General features: G+C 36.4%; 1 protein-coding gene across 6 annotated transcripts in view; it reads left to right on the top strand.

Moving 5' to 3' along the window:
* Positions 1 to 21124, top strand: part of Ate1 (arginyltransferase 1) — a 109342-nt gene that overhangs the window by 25076 nt on the left and 63142 nt on the right. For all 6 annotated transcript variants that reach the window (XM_051193155.1, XM_051193154.1, XM_051193153.1 and 3 more), the window contains one exon: positions 7733 to 7765. In XM_051193155.1, coding sequence (XP_051049112.1) covers positions 7733 to 7765 — 33 coding nt within the window. The remainder of the gene's footprint in view (positions 1 to 7732; positions 7766 to 21124) is intronic.

Raw genomic sequence — 21124 nt, 5'->3', positions numbered from 1 at the left:
CATGCCTGCGTGTATGTATGTATGTATGTATGTATGTATGTATGTATGTATGTGCACCATTGGTGCTCATGGAGGTCAGAAGAGCGTATCAGATCCTTAGAAATTGGAGTTATGCATGGTTGTGAACCACTATGTGGGTACTGGGAATTGAACCAGGGTCCTCTGCAAGAATCTCTCTAGCCCCTGATGATAATTCTTATGAACCATGTTGTCTGAGAGTAAATGTGTCCAGTGAAAAATTGTTTGGGTTGATAGTATGAGATGAAAACAGTTATAATTGCATCAGTTTTCTGCCTTAAACTTTAGCTCTCCACTTGTTTTCCATGTGGCTCTGAGAGAGTTTCCAATCCTGCAGCTGTTTTTACCTTTAAGTTCCCTATTTGTGCAATGAGGAGGAGGAAGTAGTACAACAGTGTTTTTATTTCTAGTAGTAAAATGAGATCATCCTTGTAAAGGTGTTTGACCCAAGATGTGGGTGATTGATGCTGTTCATCTCTACTATAAGGAATCATCAGGATGTCACAAATATCAGACCACTGTTTTCTTCCTGAGTACTTTACAATTAATTTGGCAACCTCTGATTTTTTTTCTCTCTAGTTGTTTCTATAAAATAGTCTGCTCTGCTGCTCACTCATTTGAAAAGAGCCCCCTGGCCTTCTCAGTAAGGTCAAGAGCAGATAAATTAGTTCTGGTCAATTCAGTGAGCATTGACAAATAGAATTCTTGTTGTTTTATTTTACCACTTACATTAATATATTCATTTGAATTGAAAGATCACATTTTATTTTTTCTTTACTTATTTTCTTACAGTGTTGAAAATTGAACCCAGGGCCTCATGTGTTTTAGCTGAACCCCCTAGTTCTAGTTTTGGGTTTTAGCATTAATTTATTTCATGGATGGGGGAATACAATTCATCGACAGGTAATTTTGATCTTTAAGAAATTTTTATGCTGTTTTGACTTATCCTGTTACACCACATGAAACATGTAAAGAATACCATTTGTGAGCTTTATAAGTGTATTTCTTTTGTTTCCTTGGATTGGAGAATGAGGAAGAATAGCATCTCTGGGTTTCTATTGGTGGCAGAACTTGCTTAGACGTGGGCTAGTTCTTTCCTTTTCATAAATTAGCTATATTAGGGCACTAATGTCAGTCAAATACTTTGTGCATGTTATTCCGATTTAGAAAACCATCTTTCCAGAATCTGAAGAAAGGCATAGTACCCAGCAGTGTTCCTGTAACTCAGAAGGCCAAAGAGCTTTGTTCAATGAATGAGCCTCAGTTGGCAGTTTTTTTTTTGTTTTTTTGTTTTTCAAGGCAGGGTTTCTTTGTATTGCTTTGGAGCCTGTCCCGGAACTTGCTCTGTAGACCAGGTTGGCCTTGAACTCGACAGAGATCCTTCTGCCTCTGCCTCCTGAGTGCTGGGATTAAAGGTTTGCATCACCAATGCCGAGCTCAGTTGACAGTTTTTAAGAAATGCTGTCAAGAGAATTTAATAGTCAGGTTGAAAACTACTCGGAAAGAAAATTTGAATGATGTCAAAAACTCTTGACAGTTGTCTTCCTATAATAAATAAAAGCTGCTTTTAATTTTCTGAGCCAATGTTGAGAAATTTACCTACAGTGAGTTAAGCATATTTTATAGAGTACAAGGCTCATATGATAGGAGTAATCTTGCTGTGAGTACCATTTGTTGCCCCGGCCTGAGCGGTCAGTTGATGGGGACCCTAAGGGAGGGAGGGAGAATGAGGGGACAAGAGACTCGAGAGATGGAGGCAAGACAATATTCTGATCAAGTGTCATTTATTGAATATAACCACTGGGTTTTAGTGGAGAAATGAAGGAATGGGCCAAAGGGAGGATGTGAGGGAGGAAGAATGTCCTTCCAAGCAGGATGCAGGTGTTATGCTATAAGTTGCTGTACGATAACCCTGCAGCTGGGTCTCTTTCAGGGTCAGGCTGCACCATATGCTTAACAGGAAAATAATCATACAAAATGGAAAATTACCCATATGTTAGCGTCTAAGAGAGTAGTAGGAAAGATGGCTGTTAAGATGCTAACTGTGCTCTGGGGTTCCCCACCATTTGTCTTTAGGCTTTCTATTTAGATCTGCTTTTCCCATTAAATCTGAGGAACTTATCAAGTGAACAATACTACCCAATGATGCCTAGTCTAAACAAGGAACATTTGTGTTTTTCCTGTAGTAGTTCATTGTGTATGCCAAATAATTTTAGGAAACTGCTTGCATGATTTAAAAGTAGTTGATTTTCTGCTACTTGGTAATTACAAAAGTAAAGAAATAATACTTATCCAGAAAATACTTCTACCTTAAATATGTCCAAATACAGAATATTTGTGTTGGTTTATAAGTGTTGGTAAATATATTTCTGGGTCCTTATGTAACAGTCATTTAGAAACAGTTCAAAACTTTACGTTTAGAATAGCTTCTATATTTCTTTCTCCTGGATTGTAGAAGGATGTGATTCTTTTATTCATCAAATTATATGAACGTTTTAATTCCTTGTGGTAGAAAGGTGCCTCTGAATAAGACATAGTCTTGTACATCGTAGGTAAGAAATTAAAAAAAAAAATAGAACTTTAAAATAGAGTTTCAATAAATGCTGATACACAAGTGTCTTTGGAGTCCTTAACATAAATATGATAGATGTATTTTTTGTGTTTTTTTTTTTTTTTTTTTTTTTTTTAAAGACAGGATTTCTCTGTATAGCCTTGGCTATCCTGAAACTTGCTTTGTAGATCAGGCTAGCCTCCTTGAACCCAGAGATCTTCATGGCTCTGCCTCCTGAATGCTAGGATGAAGGTATGTGCAACCATGCTTAACTCTGTATTTTTAGTTTTTTGAGAAATATCCATACTGATTTCCACAGAGACTGGACTAGTTTGCATTCCCACCAGTGCAAAAAAAGATCACGACAGTGAAAGCTTTAAAATGTTGGCAGAAGAAACTGAAGAAAATACTGAGAGTCAGAAAGACCTCCTGTGTTCATGTTTTGGAAGAATTAAAATAGTGAAAGCGGTTGTATTAACCAAAAGCAGTCTACAGATTCATTGCAATCCCCATCAAAATTCCGGTGCCGTTCTTCATAGAAATAGGGAAAAAAAATCTTCAAATTTATTAGGAATCTCAGGTCCTAAGCAGACCTGAGAGGAAAGAATGTTGATGATTTCAAGTTATATTACAGAGGCATAATAAGTAAACAACATGATACTGGCACAAAAATAGGTTATGGAACAGAACAAAAGTTGCTGGGGAAATTGGATATCCCAAATAGAAGAATAAATTAGATTGTTAACTCTCACCTTCACAACAGCCAACTTTAAATGGATCAAAGACTTCATTGTAAGACTTGGAACTCTGAAGCTGTTAGTGGAAAATAGGTAAGGACTTTCTGAAAAGGTCCTAGTTGGCTGGGAAATAAGGCCAACGATTGACAAATGGAACCTCATGATAAAAAGCACAGGAAAGGAAGTAGTTAATTGAATGAAGAGAGGCAGCACATAGAATAGGAGAAAATCTTTTATATTTATCCGACAGAGAATATCTAAAATATATGTGTTTGTGTGTGTGTATGTGTGTCTGTCTGTCTATCTATCTATTTATATCTATCTATCTATCTATCTATCTATCTATCTATCTATCTATCTATATCCCCTCTAAACAATATGGAAACAAACAACCTAATCAGTTCACGGGCGAAGGAGCTGGCAGTTGGTGAAATACAAATGACCAATAAACATGAGAAATGTTCCAACTTCACTATCCATCAGAGAGATACAAATCAAAACTATACTGTTGCCAGACTCTTGTCAATCATTAAGAAAACAAATAACAACAAATGCTAATTTTGATTTGTAGGTTTTGTGGTATTTTCTGCTTATATTCAATTTATATATGATTTTTGGAAAGTATTTCATTTTTCAAGGTCAATTTGAATTCTGTGTGATTGTGCATGTATGTGTAGAGGAGAAGTTGATATAGATGGTATCTCATTCACACTCCAGCATTTTTTTTTTAATCTGTCTATCTATCTATCTATCTATCTATCTGTCTATCTATCTATCTATCTATCTTATCTGTCTTTGGTTTTTTTGAGACAGGGTTTCTCTGTATTGCTTTGGAGCCTGTCCTGAAACTTGGTCTGTAGACACCAGAATTTAAATAACCATGGTTCCTTATTAAACAGATGGCATTTTAAGAACACTAAAGGATTTATCTGTTGAATATTTTTAATACACATATAAAATAATTGATAATAATTTTACTGGAGTTTTGACAAAATTAGAAAGTGTGTACTCCTCTATTCTTCTTTCCTCTCCTCATTCAAAACAATTAAATCTCAGGAAAAGAAGGAATTTTCTAAATATAACTGATAGTTCAGAGGACAGTTTGCACCTAGAATACTGTTTATGAAAATTTAGTATAAGCATTAGTTGTCTCTCTGGAACTCTTAAAAGGTGTTGTGAGACAGGCTATCAGTGATAGATAGCAAGCATAGTGGGTAACAAGATCAGAAATCAGTATGCCTTCTTGTAAACAAGATGAATCAGTTGCTAGGAAACAGATATTGACCTAAATGTTCTCTTCCTTTACTTTCTGAAGTTTAAAGGATTTAAAAATTGGCAGAGATACATTGCATGTTGAATTCTAAATATAGACCATAGTCCTTATGCTTATGATCTTTTAAAACTCAAGATAAGAGGTGAGAACAATGATTTAGTGGTTAGAAAAGGGAACTTCTCTTCCAGAGGCCCTGAGTTTGGTTCCCAGCACCCATTTGGGTTGCTCACAGCATTTTGTAACTCTCAGGGGAGACACATACACACACATGTTCACAGAACTAATTACAAAATAAAATAAAGAAATTACCAGGTGTGGTGGTGCACTCCTTTAATCCCAGTACTTGGGAGGCAGAGGCAGGAAGATCTCAGTGAGTTCAAGATCAGCCTGGTGTACAAAGAGAGTTCCAGGACAGCCAGGGTTATTACATAGAGAAACACTGTCTTGAAAAACAAAATAAAAAAATAAACAAACAAAAAAAATTTATACACATTTTATTAAGTGAATCATATTATAAATTATTGACTTCAAATCTACCTACCTATTTTCAATTAGATTAAGATTTTTTCCAAAAGGATTCTTTAAAACGGATAAAGAATATAGATAAATAAGGAAAGTGACTATAGCTTTGCATCCTATTGTTTCTGGAGTGATCAAGTATATTCTTAGCTGTATGTCAGTAAGGAACTTTGTAAAACATGGTAAAAATAGGCCTGAATATCTTAAGTAAGATCTTACACAAATTGTTTTTATTTAATAGCATGAATGTATCCATGTTAAGAATGGCATTGAGGTATTAATATAGGTTACTTACTTTGGCCATAGTAATTTTTTAAAAACTGGACTTGAATTTTTAGTGGCTTAATTTCACAGCAAAATTGAACATAGTCATTTTCTTACCTTGTCATCATGATGATGTTTGTTGAAAGGAACCCTTTTTTTGCTGTCAGTCTTAGTGAATATACAAAGTACATTTTACCAATCATCTTTCAAGATGTTAGCATTTGTACTGAGAGCATGACCTGTATAATTTTTGTCGGGGTTTCTAAGTAACTGCCTGAACTATCACAAAGCAACCAGCTTCACCATCACATTAATGGAGAGGGAACATTTTGAAATCTTTTTAATGTCCTACGAATAGTATGTATGTGTCTTGTGATTTTGTTATTCTGTTTTTATTGCCTTAAGGTTGCAAACTTACATATTTCATATTTTGGCAATTCAAACATGATGAGCATTTCACATTTCTTATTTTGAAAATTTGGCTTCACTAATGTTAACTGTACTTATTCCAGGTATGCATGCTAGGGTGTGTGTGTGTAAATTTTGGGCCTCAAGAAGATACTAGCTTCCTTAGACAGCATTTACATAGTTATTGTTTGTTATTTAAAGTGACTGCTGTTTTGATTGATGCATCAGTTGCTACTACACTCGGGCTGGGTTGCTTACAAATCCAAAAGTATGCATATAACATAGATGATATGTACATATAGGAGTAAGCATAGAAACTTTATAATATCAAAGTTACGACTTAAAAATTAAACTTTGCTGTTCCTTGTTGCTTTCCATTGTTAAAATGGTCTAGTATCTCAACTGGTACTTTCTGCTTTGGGGAAGAGGAGTATTGTCTTAGTTTGAGCTATTGTAAAAAAGCCCTCAAAACCATAAAAATTGTGCTACTATAAATTTAGTTGTGTCATGTCAGCATTTTGGTATACTTGAACTTCCACAAAAGTTCTAACAGTAGGTCTGTGTTTGCTATTAAAGAAAGAAATTTACAGGCGGTATTTTAATGCATCTTGCAGTCTAGAGCTTAGATGATACTAGTAGCTTTGACATGCCTTGTGTTATTTTAGGAGTATATTTTATAATTTGGGGAGGGTATAGCTGATACTTTTCAAAAACTGTATTAAGGGAAGTTTCTTATAAAAAAAAAAAAAACAAAAACAAAAAACAAAACTAAATATCAAGTGTCCCTAATCATATCTGAAGGAATTCTCTGTCCTCATCTCTTAACACTCATTAGTTTAACATGAATAGTCTTGTTTTTATTCAACTTCCATTTCTTACCTCTACATCTTTCCCCAGTGGTGTAGAAGGAAACCCCAGATGTTTTGTAATTTTACTGATATTTCAGTCCCTTCCTCTCCCACTTTTGGGGTACAAACCCAAGTCCTCCTGCAGGATGGGCAAGCATTCTTATGAATGAGCTGTATCCTTAGTTCCTCAGTTTGTATCTCAGAGAGAATAGAAATTATTTGTATTCCCTGTGACTACAAATTAGCTTTGTTATAGAGACGTTCAAGAGTGCTGGGAAACATGCTTGCCACTGCAGCTTATTGTTGTTAATATACATTTAGAAAGATGAATTGATATCACTTGGACATTTGATTATCACAGTGATTCTCAAAGGGGATGTTGATTCTATGAATACATCTATTTACGCATGAATTTCCTGTCATGTGTATGAGACATCTGACAGTTTGCATTGTCAGTAGTGCCTGCCCCTCCCTCCAGAATTGTTTGTTTAAATACTGAGAGACAAGTAACATGTAATAGTAATATTTAGTGTTCGGTTATCCTATGTATGAGTCATTAGTCAAAGAGAGGTGAAGGAAAATAATAGGGAGGTAGGAGAAAGTACAAAAATGAAAGAAGGAATATGGGATGAAGAGAGATGATGAGAGTAAACATGGCAGCAGAAGTGCCAAAATTTGGGGATGCCACACACTCTCACTCCCTGATGGGTCTACCTATTCTTGGCATTAACTAAACCTTGTTTTATATTTAGGGTCAGAATGATTGTTGATTCTTTTTTTCATTGGGTGTTTTGTTTGTTAGTTTTGTGTTCAGAAGCTGTGAGATAAAAATTAAAAATGAAACTATTTTAGGACTAATTGTGCTGTATTTGCTTTTATACAAATATTTAGGTTTGTTTATGTAAACTAATTCAAATAGTTGAGGACTTTTTATGGGCGGAGTTGAATTGTTTGATTTGGATGGATTATATACATTATAGAAAACATTAACTTTGTACAGACTTTGGCTTCATATGCTTTTACTGGAAAATTGTAAAATGTTTTTTCTTTGTGTGTTCTTGTTTACTGCCCCTTTCCTGGATGAAACTGATCCTATTCAAATTGGACTCTGCAGTTCACAAGATTCCTTTGCAACTCACCATTGGAGGTAAGAGATTGCTCTCAGATCATCATGTTAGTGTCATCAGTAGAGTAGCTCTGCTTGGTCTTTCCCTGGTCATTTATCTGATAATTTAAGAGTGATTATTCTAAAGCAATACATTTTTCAGTAATAGTAATGTTATGAACACAGCCATTTTTTTTTAAAATAACAGTTGTTTACCTTTGTAACTAGTCACTGCCCCTTTAGGTACTAGGTACACTTTCTTTCTCAGTAAATAGAGGAGTCATCCCTAGATTGTATTCCTGTGACCCCTGTGTTGCTTCGTTTGCTTAAATCACTGTCATGCTTCAGCAGAGCCAGATGAGCAAAAGCTGTCATCAAAGAGGGTTCACCTGGATAAGAGACCTCAGGAGCAGAGGACCTGCCTGACGTTGTGCATTTTTGATATAAGCATTGTTCTTGGTGCTTCATTTACTTCTCATTTAGTCTCCATCCTGGTTCTCATTTCGACTGAAGACAGGGATAAATTGTGGTGTTAAAAAAAGTTACTAGATGTTCAGAGAACCAGAGTCATGTGATCTGTGGTTGACAAAAGGCTTGTAGATGGTTGTGGAGACTTAGAAAAGGCAGAGCAGAAAAAGCTGAGCACCATGAATAGAGACTAAGCTTGAAGTGTTTAAGATGTGTCTTTACTTACTAGTCATATGATACTAATAGTCAAAACTTTCCTGAGCTATCCTTTCAGATGAGGCAGCAGATTGTGAACACAATTATGCTGTTCAAATCCTGTAAGATTTTTGTATTTTCCTTTTAAGCTGGACTTTTTATGCTCCAATCTTAATTTTTTTTTTTTTTTTTTTTGCTTACCATGGTCTTTCTCTTTGCTTCTGTTGTTTGTTTTACTTTAAGAGCTCCTTTCTCCCTTTCTTATTTCTCAGCCTCAGATCATACTCCTTTTCAGAGCTGGACCACTGCCTTTTATTCTAGACAGGGTTTTTCTGTGTAACAGCTTTGGCTGTCTTGGAATTCCCATTGTACTAAATCAGGTTGGCCTCGAAGTCACAGATATCCACCTGCCTCTGCCTCCTGGGTGCTGGGATTAAAAGTGGGTGCCACCATACCTGGCCTTAGCCTTGTATTCTTTATGAGACCATGTCCTTAGACATTGAGACTTGTTCCTTTTTTTTTTTTTTAATGGTTTTATAATGCTGTTTTCATTTGATTATTGAAACTATTCCTAATGATGAGTGATGCCCAATGACCATTGTGAATCATCACTAGGGGAAATGGACCAGACCAGAGAAGCTGGTACTAACCAGGTTTGGTCACATTTTCTAATCCATCAGTCTTAAAATGGAGGCAAAGTATATCAGTGGAAGGATGCTGTGCTGTGGGTTGAGAGGAATGTGAGTGGCTCATGGCTACAGCTTTCAAATCTGAAAATGGAATTAACACTTACAAGGTTATTGCAATTAAGTGAAGTGATTTGTGGCCAACACTGAGCATAGCACAGGAAATTTTAAAAAAGTAATCTAAAAACAATAATAAGTAACTTGGAGACATTATGTACTTTATTATCTGCTGAAGTTGAGGAAGTACTTTTTGACCACAGAAGTGAGAAGTATCAGACAGAAAAGGCTAGAAAATTTTGTTTGGCTATATAAAGAGATAAAATTTTGTATATGAAAACAAACATAGTTAAAGGTAATTCAAGGCCTAGAAAGATGGCTCACTTACTGCTCTTAAAGAGAACCTGGGTTTGTTTTCTAGTAGTTGCATGGTGGCTCACAAACCTATTATTACAGTTCCAGAGGATCCAATACCTTTTTCTGTCCTCTCTAGGCAACAGGCATGCATGCATACATACATATATTCATACGTGCAAACAAAACACTCATACACATAAAAACGAATCAATCTTTGAAAACTAAGGCAGTTTGGACAAAGTAATAATAAGAGTTATTTAATATATTAAATCTTTTTGAATTGATAAAGTATCTTTGCCATTTCTTTTGCACAAAATTATGTTAAATGCTATAAGTAGTTGATGAAATAAGTGCAAGTGAAACATGGTAATGTAATTGTGTATTATTAATATTAGAAATGCAGTTTAAAACAGTAAAGTTACATAGAGTTCCTTCCATGTGGAGGGTGTTAGTAAGGAGGCTAGAATTGGAGGTCTACATCACTGGTCAAGTAACATTTAGGTCAGTGATTCTCACCCTTCCTCATGTTACGACCCTTTAATACAGTTCCTCATGTTGTGATCCTCAGCTGTAAAATTATTCAATTGATACTTCATAACTAATTTTACTAATATTATGAATTATAATGTAAATATTTGATATGTAGGGTATCTGATCCCTGTGAAAGGGCCAGTCAATCCTTAAAGGGATCACAACCCACAGATTGAAAACCACTGATTTATGAACACATTTCTCTTAAATGTAAGTTCAGTGAGAAGAGGACCTGGTTTTCCCCATGTTCTTATTTTTCATGTAATAAATTGTACATAGTAGGCACAGCTTTAATAAATACTTGTTGGGTGGATGGATGGGTGGAGAGACTACTGAATAAGCTTGGTGGTGCTGAGGCTAGGTGTAGTGGTCTTTTATTCATAAATTGACAGGACTCAACTGACAGCAAATAAAGTTTACTGTTTGTATTTTAATGTGCTTAACTTTCTTCCTAGCTTGATTGAACCTACTTAAGATGGAAAGCTTTGTCTTTTCATCTTTGAATACTATCAGTTGTAGAAGATGCCGAGTGTATGGGATCTGTAGTTTTTGATGAAAAGTATAAAGGAAGAATATCATAATCAGAATTGAGTGATTGTCATTTTCTGCTTGTTTTCTTCACTCAGTGATTTGAAGTTGTGTTGCATGTTGGTCAAGTTAATTTTTAAAACCATTTTTTATTAGTAGACTTTTTGATATACAGGGAGAAGATGAAATAATTAAAGATGATTACCTCACCCCACCCCCTTCTCTGGTAGGAAATAACATAAGGGTTTCTGTTGATGTTCCTTTAGCTTGGAATTCCACAAGTGCTGCCTGATGGTTTGCCCCCAGATCTCCTTCTGAAGCTCAGCGCTCAGTCAGCTCCATTTCACTACACATTGCCTGAGAGGCAAAGCAGTGTCAAGGCAAGAGAATGCTGGGAGCCTCTGTAGCATGTTTAATTTTACTGTGATAAGTATGTCACTGTCCAAATTTCAAGAATAGAAAAATAACTTCAGTAGTGACAGTAAAATGTAGACTTGCAGTTGACAAAGCTGACTTTAAGATTCACTTTTCCCATAATAAGTTTCACGAATGAATCAGGTCCCTTTGTTGTAAGTTCTAGCTATTTAACTGCCACATGAATCTAATGAAATTGTCAGGTTATAATCATTACGCCAGTAATCTGATATGTTGTCACTTGAATGGACCATGTGTGGAGAGTCGGTTACTTCTCTCTGTGGGGTTGACCCTTTTTCATTCTTGAAGACTAATAGCACTCATTAAGCTTTATGGGAAAAGAGCTTCTATCACTTGTCAAGCCAGGCAGCACAATTCTATTTCTAATTTTGTGTAGCTGCTGATGTACACTTCCCTGCTAGGTTTAGTGGGACTTTTGCCTTATAGACATTTTTATTGACATTTCTGAGTCTGAGTTACATTTTGTGTGGCACCACTTACAGATGTCTTCAATTAAATGCAGGTAAATAAACGGGATTATGTATCAGTGGTCAAAAGATTCCTCACGTTCTCTTTAGAGTCAAGTTTTCCCAGCCAGTCCAGTAGGCTGTGGTCTCCTTGTCATATTTGGAGAACAGAGAGGCAGCTGTAGCACAAGTTAACACACTACTCTTCAGGTGTGTTCTTCTGTTCCTTTATTTCAGATTCAAGTCCTCTCTCTCTCTTAGGAGTTATAATTTTTTCTTAGAGAGAAGCTAGCATCTGTAATATCCATGATTGTGCTTATCACATTCTTTATATTAATTCTCACAGAATATCTGCCACTTATGATGAAAACTGAGCCCAAAGGGATAGGTTAGCCTATCGAGGTGCTAAGAACCACAGCTGGCAGTGTGGGACAAGGAAAGCAAGGTAGGAAGGAGTTAGGATGGCACTGCTGTGAGATACTCACATTCAAGACTCTCACTTGCAGCCAGAAATCAGAGATGAATGTAGTGAACGTCAGAACAGGATTTATGGACCTTTGCATTATGGGCATCTCGGGCTTTGCTGTGAGGAGAGAGAGGAGGCACCAATCATGGTTGGAAGCTCAGCTGCATGTCTAGCCTCTGTCCACTAGATGCCAGTAGCACCCTCTTCACCCCTGGGACAAGCACGGAGCTGTAGATGACCAACTTTGCCAAATGTCCCTAAGAGCAAAATTGTTCCTTCTTGAAACTTGTTATGGAATGTGTGTAGGGAGAGAGAGTTAATGAGCTAATAATGAAGATAAGATATAGTGATAAAATGTTTTCAGTTCAATAAAAGATAAGAAAAAGTAGGGAAAGTGAAATAAAAAGTAAATAGGACGATTATAAAAAAAACCTGTAAGACCAATGGCAAGGTGGCCCTCTTAAATCTGGTTAATTATTGAATTAAATATAAAAGCCTAAATCAAACTTGACTGCATAGGAAATTTTATCTTTGCATAGTTCCAAACTATCCTGTGACTATCTATGGCTACTGTATTACATTTGAATTTTTCAGATTTTTGTTATAGTTAAATCCCAACAGCTAAACTTGGCCAGTGGTTACACTGTTGAACAGTGTAGGGCCACATACTCCTATTAAAAGTTAGAGATTATCAGACTAGATAAAAGAATACAAGCAAGCTCTACCCTTAAATGTGAAGATGTAGATGACTTGGAGGTAAAAAGTTACAGTAAGATGTCCCCGTGAATATTTGCTGTAAGAACATTTGATGGGCTGGAGTGAAGGGAGCAATAGTTAAATGCAGTGACAGTTAAAGATTTTAGGACAGTCTCTTGATACTTTGAGAGAACAATTAAACAAAAGTAAAAGTAGTTTGGAAGACTTGTACATTGTGGTCACAGTTTTACGTAAGCTGTCTATTGATACTATACCCTTCAGTGACAAAAAGCCACATTTGAAGTCCAGCAGGTCATAAACTAGATAGCACGGTTCATTTGTTACAACAATCCCTGCTTTAAGTGGTTTCCCATCTGCTCCTTTTGCTTTTCTTCTTCCTAGTACTAGAGATTGGACCCCGGGCATGGACTAGCCTAGGCAAATAGTTCACCATGGAGCTATGTCCCCTTCATTGCCTAGTTTTAAACTTTTAAGTTAGCATACAAAATGATGGGTTTCATTGTGACATTTAAATTGGTGTATTTTTTCAATTTACATAAGGATATTCACCAAGCCAGAGTATATTCTGGACTCTTTTTTACAAAGTTCCATAAATTGAAAAGGATTGAAACTAAATTGGTGTCAAGAACAGCAGTATGCTTAGAGCTCTTAAATAAAAGTGGGTAGAAGACTTGCTGTTGTGCTTCTCCAGAGGAGATATTTCTAGAAAACATAAGAGAAACCATCTATTGATACTCACTTGGGAAGTTAAAATTGTAGTAAGAAATTACCATGAGCTCACTTAATGACTCGAATCAAAAGATAGACAGAGATTGGCACAATGTGAAGAAATTAGAACTCTCTTACTTTGCTGGTAGGAGGGTAAAATGTAGAACCATGGTTTGGCTGTTTTTCAAAACGTTGCAGTTACTATATGATCCAGAAACTCACTCCTTATGATTATGCCCAAGTGAAATAAAAATATTTATCCTCATACAGAATCATGCACGAATGCTTGCAGCAGCATTATTCATCATAGCCAGAAGCTAGAAAAAATTCAAACATCTGTCATCTGGAGAGTGAATACAATGGAATAGTAGTCAGCAATAAAAAGGACCATGGATGAATCTGAAGGCGATTATATTAGATGAGATAATTCAGACACAGACTATATTGTGTTTCTTTTATTTAACTTATCCAGCAAAGGGAAATTTATAGTCAGAAAGCAGGTTGGTGGTTGTCTGATATTGGTAACAAATGTGGAAGCCTGACTTCAAGGGGTCTTGGGAATTTTTCAAGGTTATAAAAAAAGTGCCAGGATGCGGGAGAGGTGACCTAACCAAGAGAGAGAACTAACTGTTTAGTTTACAACACTCAAACCATCTGTGGCTCTAGCTTCAAGGGATAGAATACCCCTTTTGGCTTCTGTGGACAACTGCCTTCATGTTCACATATTCATGGAGACATTCAGACACAGACAAACAATTTGAAAAATAAGTCTTAAAAAAAAGTTCTAAAGTCAGATTGTAAATGGAGCTCTTAATTGGTCTAGATAATAAAAAGCTGGAGTCAGATATAAAGGGAAATGCTGAGAGATCAGAGAGAAGGGGCAAGCCACAGCACACTTTACCTTCTTAGCATCTCAGCAGACAAGAGTGATTTCCTGTTTCTGCCCAGCTACCTCCCTACCTGTTTGTAGAGACCTCTAGACCTCAATGGTTAGCTAGTGGCAATCTCCAGTCTCTGATCCCGAGACAGGCTTTATTTGTACAAGCAAGGTACCACTACATCAGATTGTGGTTATAGTTTGTTTCATAAAGCTGAAAATTCATAGAAGTTTGTACTTAAAGTGGCTAATATTATGATATACAAAGGTTCTTTCAAAGTGTTGTAGAAAGATCATCTGACATGGCCTGGCATGGTGCCACATACCTGTAATCCTAGCAATTGCAAGTGGAGGTAGGGTCAGAGGTTCAAAGGCATCCCCAGGTAAGTAGTGAGTTTGAGGCCAGCTTGGGCTACATGAACACATAGAGCAAAAAAAAAGGGGAAGAGTCACTCAGTTTGGTGTCCTCCCCATTACTGTATCCTCCAATGTGGAATGTTATCCTACATCTTTAATGTTCATCCAGATAGTAGTATATATTTTGAAACTGATATGCTTTAATTAATATTTTAGCAATGCTCATAATATTAGATAACAAGCCATGAATACTCTTAAAAACTTTTAATTTTTCAAGATTTTACTTTTGAATTGGAACTGCTTGGCTTTCTGGAAAAGACTTAAGAAAGTGCTTTGAGTAGACACAAGGACCTCACTGAGTATTTATTGTGAGGTAGCTTCCTATACTGGGGTATTAACAATGGCCAGAATTTGGAAAAAGGAATGGTGGTTACAGACCTGGCTCATGTAGAGAGGCAGAGAAGTCAAAGAAGTTCTGGAGAGATGAGGGGGATAGAGGAGGTGGAGTTAAGCTGCAGGAGTTCAGATAATTTCCCTAAGTGTGGAGGTCACTGAAAGTCAGATGTGCTGAGAGCTGGCTTGAGCTGTCATGCTGTGGGGATGAGGCTAGGAAGAGGGTTGAGCCTGTGAGTTGGCGGGAGCTTTTTACCTGTTTTGTTAAATGTTTAGGCCCAGGTTTATTAAAGAAGCCAAGCCAGGTAGAAGGAGGTGCCTCTTGAAGATGTAGGTATTTGTAGGTAATGGTAAGTAGTCTGCTGGTACTACTGAAAAAATCAGAAGAGGAAGACTAGGCTGTGGCTTGAACCACTGGGCCAAAACAAGAGGAACAGGGTTGTGTTGTTTGCAGCTGTATACATGAGGAAGTCCTGTAGTTTTCAGACTGTGTCCCATACTGTGTCCCATACCACTTGTATTGGAAGCTGAGTGTTATTGCTCAAAGGCACCAATTATAAACGTGGAACAAAATAATAATTGTCATTTGACTACTGTCCCCTTCTCTTGGATCTAAGGACTGCTGGCTTAGGCAGAGCAGCTAGTGAGGCCAAACAGTTGAACTGAAGATATCATTTCTTGTTTTGAGTTCATTTTGCTGAGTACAATGTAAGCAGCTGCCATGTGTGGCCAGATACTATTCCCAAAGCACATGGGTCAGGAGGGGAATGGACTTCAATTAGGTTTTGGACATCACAGGATTATTGAGACAGAGTAAATTGAAAATGTGAATTGCTTAGTGCAATGATAGTTACTGAAGTCTTTCCCTGGAAAGAATCTCGGGAGACTAAAATCTGAAAGTTGAATTTGAGAATAAAGGATGCATGGCTAAAGTACAAATTCAACACTAAAGAGAAAAATGCCACAAATTTGTTTTGTTCAAGTTTTTTTTTTTTTTTTTTTTTTTTTTTTTCTGCACAAACTTGATTTAGTTTAGGGATCTTAAAAATTCAAGGTATTTTCTTGCTGGCTAGCTAGCTTTCCTTCAGCAAGTAGAAGTATTCAACATTACTCCCAAGACCTTTTTAAATAGTGTTCAAAATTAGGGTCATCTTCCCTGACAGTTTTCATTGCCCATTAGTTGTGCGTGAATGCTTCAAAAAAGGCTTGAATAGTAAATCCTGGGGTGGCTTAGTTTCCATGGGGACGTCAGTCTTGTTTGATCTTGGCATTCATTGAGTTCTCAGTCTGGGATGTCACCATAGAATATGTTTTCCTGTAAGAAGGACTGGGGAAGCAGTCCTTGCCAATAGAACAGCATTAACCAAAGCTCACTGTGCAATCCAAAGTGTGTGTTATAGTGCTTGGTAAATACTGTAGTCAGGGTTTGGGATTCTGTTACATTTTGTAAGCCACTTGGAAGGTGCCTTACAATGTAAAGTCTTTTTATTGGGAGAGTTAGGATTTAAAATACACAAAAATCAAATTAAGTCAAAACATTTAGCATTAACAATTTAATTTTTAAAAACTATAAATTCTTTAGTAAAAATACCTTTTTCTTTCTCACTTCTGTACATTTATTAAAGCCATTTATTCTAAGTCCTTCATCATCTACCTAAGCTTTGTAACATTCAGTTAATTTGTGTCTATTTGTGATACTACATTGCTTTTTAGTTTAAGTTGTAGATGAGTAAACCTATTTTGCTTTTTTTGGGGGAGCATTTAAATTCCTAAGAAATACATTTGTCTGCTCATCCTTTGGTTTTGGAAATTGCTAAAATGACCAGAAAAATGTTACAATAACATACAGAATATTGTTCACCTTTCATAAAGAGAAATTCTCACAGATTAGATAGAAGGTTAAAGCACGCAAATCACAAAAGGACAAATACTGTAATATTCTTTTTAATGAGGCATGAATCATAGATCATCAAGACATAATCACTTGACTCAGTTTTCTACTTAAAATCATTTAAAATGGCTTGGGTGGGGGTGGCACACACCCTTAATCCTAGCACTCTGGAGGCAGAGGCAGGTGGATCTCTGTGAGGCCAACCTGATCTGCAGAGTGAGTTTCAGGACAGCCAGAGCTATTATACAGAGAAATACTGTCTCAACCTCCCCTCACCCCAAATTAAAATGGTACATTTTATGTTTATTTTATCATAATTAAAACAATACTTCAAAATATTTAAGCATGCTAGAACTATAGCTCATTTACTTGAATAAAAATTTATATTTAAAAAAAATTTAAGCATTCTATATGACTAATGTTAACGTGTGAGTGTACATCTCCATGTGTGTATGGATGTGTGGAGTCCAGAGGACATCACAAGTGTTGTTCCTCAGGAGCCATCCACCTTTATTTTTGAGACAGTCTCTCAGGTTAGGCTAGCCTGGCTAGCCAGTAAGCCCCAGGGACATCTCTACCTACCATAGCCCCCCCAGGATTATAAACTTGTGCCACCATGCCTGGCTTTTCTGTGTGTGCCCTGGGACTTGTACCTCACTCAGGTCTTTATGTTTGTACAGCAAACACTGCAATTGCTCTAGTTTGATACATCAGTTACTAAGTTTAGTTACTAAGGTTTAGTTTTAGAAGTTCAGTTAAGCTGTTCTCATTAGAAATAAATCCATATATTATTTAAAATTCTTGGTATTGCTTACAAATTTGAGAAGATAATTACTTTTTCCTTAAACTAAGAATTTCATGCCGAAGAGTCACCTTAGTTATGTATGTTTGGATTCTTAAAATTTGTTTCTAAGCTATAAGGAACTTGTTTGCTGTTAATTTGAAGACTTTGATATATGTACCCATTTATCTCAATGAATCAGTTTCACAGAGCTCATACTGGAGTATAATTTAATATCACCTGTAAATGGGAAAATATTTAACATAGAAATAGAAGTAAAAGCTTTTCTGATTGTGGACAGACATGTAGAAGATTTTAGTTCTGTATCTATCTACTTGTTGTTTGATATAAAACCAGTAAACATTAAAACTGTTTCAAAGATCATTTGCAGATACAATTTAATGAAATAAAAGTTTGAGATTAAATTGCTAGATAGATTAAAACAACTACTAATTAACATATAGGGTGGTAGACTAACATTTGGGATTGTTCATTCCCTTCTAAGAACTCTACAGGTTAAGCTCTGTCCCTACAGAGTTGTAAAATAAGATACTCACAAGAAAACCAACTGTAGATTTCTGTGTCCTGGAAAGTGGTTTGGGGCTGCTTTGGAAAGGAGGGGAACTCCAGTTCTGTTCTCTGAAGTCTTTTCTTCTTCCCCTCTTTTGAAAGTCTTCTCAAAAGACTTCCTCTTTGTTAGTTACTCTGAGCCTAGCAGAGTTTGTGTGAGGCATCACCGAGGCACAGGAAGGCAGGTGGCTGAGGAGACAGGTGTACTTTGTTAGAATAAATAAGCACCCATTTTGGGAACAGTTTGGCTGGAAGTGAGAATTGGCCTATTAATATTCATGTCATCTCTACATGGTGCTTAGGAAATGGATACGAACTGCATAGCTCATTAATCACCAAAGTTAGGCCATCTTTCCCCTGAAATCAAGGTGAATTTTCTTTTGTATAGAAGGGAGCTTTATTATTTTTTCCTGTTATCAGCTAAATCCTTGAAATGGAGGAACTTGTGAAAATTTTCTGATTAATTCCTTTACACATCCTAAACTGCAAACCGCAGACTTGGAAAGAAACATTAATGTTGATCCCATCACTGACTGATTTATAAGGAAATTCAAAGTAGCTACTGTAGTTATATGACTTTGCTTTTAAGTGACCTAACTATGTAATTATGTAAACACTGGCTTTGGGAATGTGCCACTTGGAGTGAGCTAAAACTGGCCTAAGCTTGTTCATTGGTCTCCTTTTATTTGTGTCTTTCCTTTGTTTCTCACAATTTAAATAGAGGGGAAGCACTGGTATGACTCCTATGAAAGACTCCTCATATTTTGAAGAATGTGATCCCTGCATTGATGCATGTGTCACAGGGTCCTCAAGACCGGTGCTGTTTTCATAGTGTGGTGATGCCATTTGCTCTCCTGACTCTCACTCTCATGAGTGTACAGTCTGTTTTCTAGAGGCTCCATGATGGCAGCAGATAAAATACAGAGACCAACATGATAATCAGGTGACCTTCTAATACAGAAATCTGTTAAAAAAAAAAAAATCCAGAACTATGCAACTTTACGTATTTATTATTTTTTGATTTTGTTAAGTGCAGTGTTTTTTGTTTATCACAGAATGAATTAAATATATTGAATTTATTATTTTTAAGTGAATTATTAGGTCTATTTTAAAATTTCACTTTGTTTTCTAATTGGTAAATATCTATATATGTATTCCATTAGACATGAACTCTCTCTACTTTTCTAACTAGGAAGGGGTTTTGAGTTCATCAAGTTTGAGACCTTTCAATTTACATGTTTTTGGCTTTAAGGCAAATAACCCTTTACTTTCTTTTTTTTCCCCAAATAGTGTGCTTTCCCATGTAATATGTAATTTTTTTCCTCCCACTGTGCTTGTGACAATTGATCAAATTGACAAAGGGCCTCCACTAGTGAGGTATAGTAGGTGATAGCTACACATTAATGACATGGGATCCTCAAGTCACTAAGCAGTGGTGACTTGGGGATGCTTCTCTAGCAAGGGCTCCTGCGTTTCCTGGGGGGGGGGGGGAAGGATTATTTTAAGACTTAGCTCTTTCTGACCTGTTTGAAATGATAGTGGAGGAAGAGAGGCATGTTTAACCTTTTGATGATGTCACCTACAGAGTTCACACAGAGAACCACTCAATTGAACTGCAAAAACCAAAAAAAAAAAAAAAAAAAGCAACTCTGGGCCTGCCTTATGTCTACCTGTGTTCCCTTGACTTCAGGGAAGAGTATCTGTGTAAATTTGATATTTTTCTGCACAGGATATTTTTCTCTGTTCTTTTATTGTTTTTCAATGATACATAGCATGGATGCATAGATTTTATACTTAGAATTATAGATCACTTTTATTTTGTTGCTTAAAATAGTTCAGTAATGGATTAGCTCTTTCAGTTACCTCCCATGCCTCTTTGAATATGGGTTGGTTGATTGAGTACTACCTCTCTGACACTGAGATCCAGTAAGCTCATTTTGTATATTTCCTACACAGTCCTAAAGTCATCTACTTCTCCTAGCACTGATTCCTTTGATTGCAGAAAACATAGATCTTGGCAGTAGGGTGTCCCAGTTTCTTTTGGGGTGTTTCTTTTAGGCCCTTTTAGCTGACAGAAAAAGAAATGTATGTGTACAGTTACTCTTGAGTATGCACATGCTTATAGTATGCACATTTCTGTGTGAAACCATCTGTGTTTACATCAAGCCAAGCATGAGTTCTCACATTTTCAACTATAATCCGTCATCACTTGGATCACTCTAGTCACAGCACTGAGAATCCTACCATATGCTCTCTGTTTGCTTAATTGTTTGTTACATTTACGGCAGTGTCAGAACTGTTAACCTGTACCCCCCATGGGAAGCAGTTTTATCAGAGTACAGTATTTATATGTACTTCTTTTAGTTTTCATCCCTACAGACCCCTTTCATTTCAAGATTTGCTTATTTCACCTTTTTTCTCTGTCCAACTCTTTTATTAAGACTATCCCCATGCTAGGTAGTGATGCTGTGTGCCTTTTATTCCAGCACTGGGAGGCAGAGATAGGTAGACATCTGTGATTTCAAGGCCAGCCTAGTTTACAGAACAAGTTCCAGGACAGCCAGGGCTACACAGAGAAACCTGATCTCAAAAAACCTAAATAAATAAATAAATAATAAAATGCCGAGTTTTGATAAAAAGACATAGTATGGTGTCTTTGCTGTTAAGTCATACAGGGCAGTCTCGTCACCTAAAGGATCCATGTTTCACCTATTAATCCCTCGCCTAGACCTCTCAAATTCCTGATAATGTGGAGTAAACCTTGCATATCTTTGCCTTTTATACACTGTAGTTGTAATTATACAGGATGCAGACTTTCCCATTGGCATTTTTCACTTAGCAATATATATTTAAAGTTCTTTCTCTGTTTCTCTCTCTCATGTGTGTGAGTGAATTTTGCTAATAATAACACATTATAGTGTGTGTGTTTGTGTGTGAATTTTGCTAATAATAACACATTATAGGAATGAACCAGAGTTTATACATCTTTGTATTGAAG

Source organism: Phodopus roborovskii, unplaced genomic scaffold, assembly GCF_943737965.1.
Source record: "Phodopus roborovskii unplaced genomic scaffold, PHOROB, whole genome shotgun sequence".
Taxonomy (NCBI): domain Eukaryota; kingdom Metazoa; phylum Chordata; class Mammalia; order Rodentia; family Cricetidae; genus Phodopus; species Phodopus roborovskii.
This window is presented reverse-complemented; position numbering and strand designations above follow the sequence as displayed.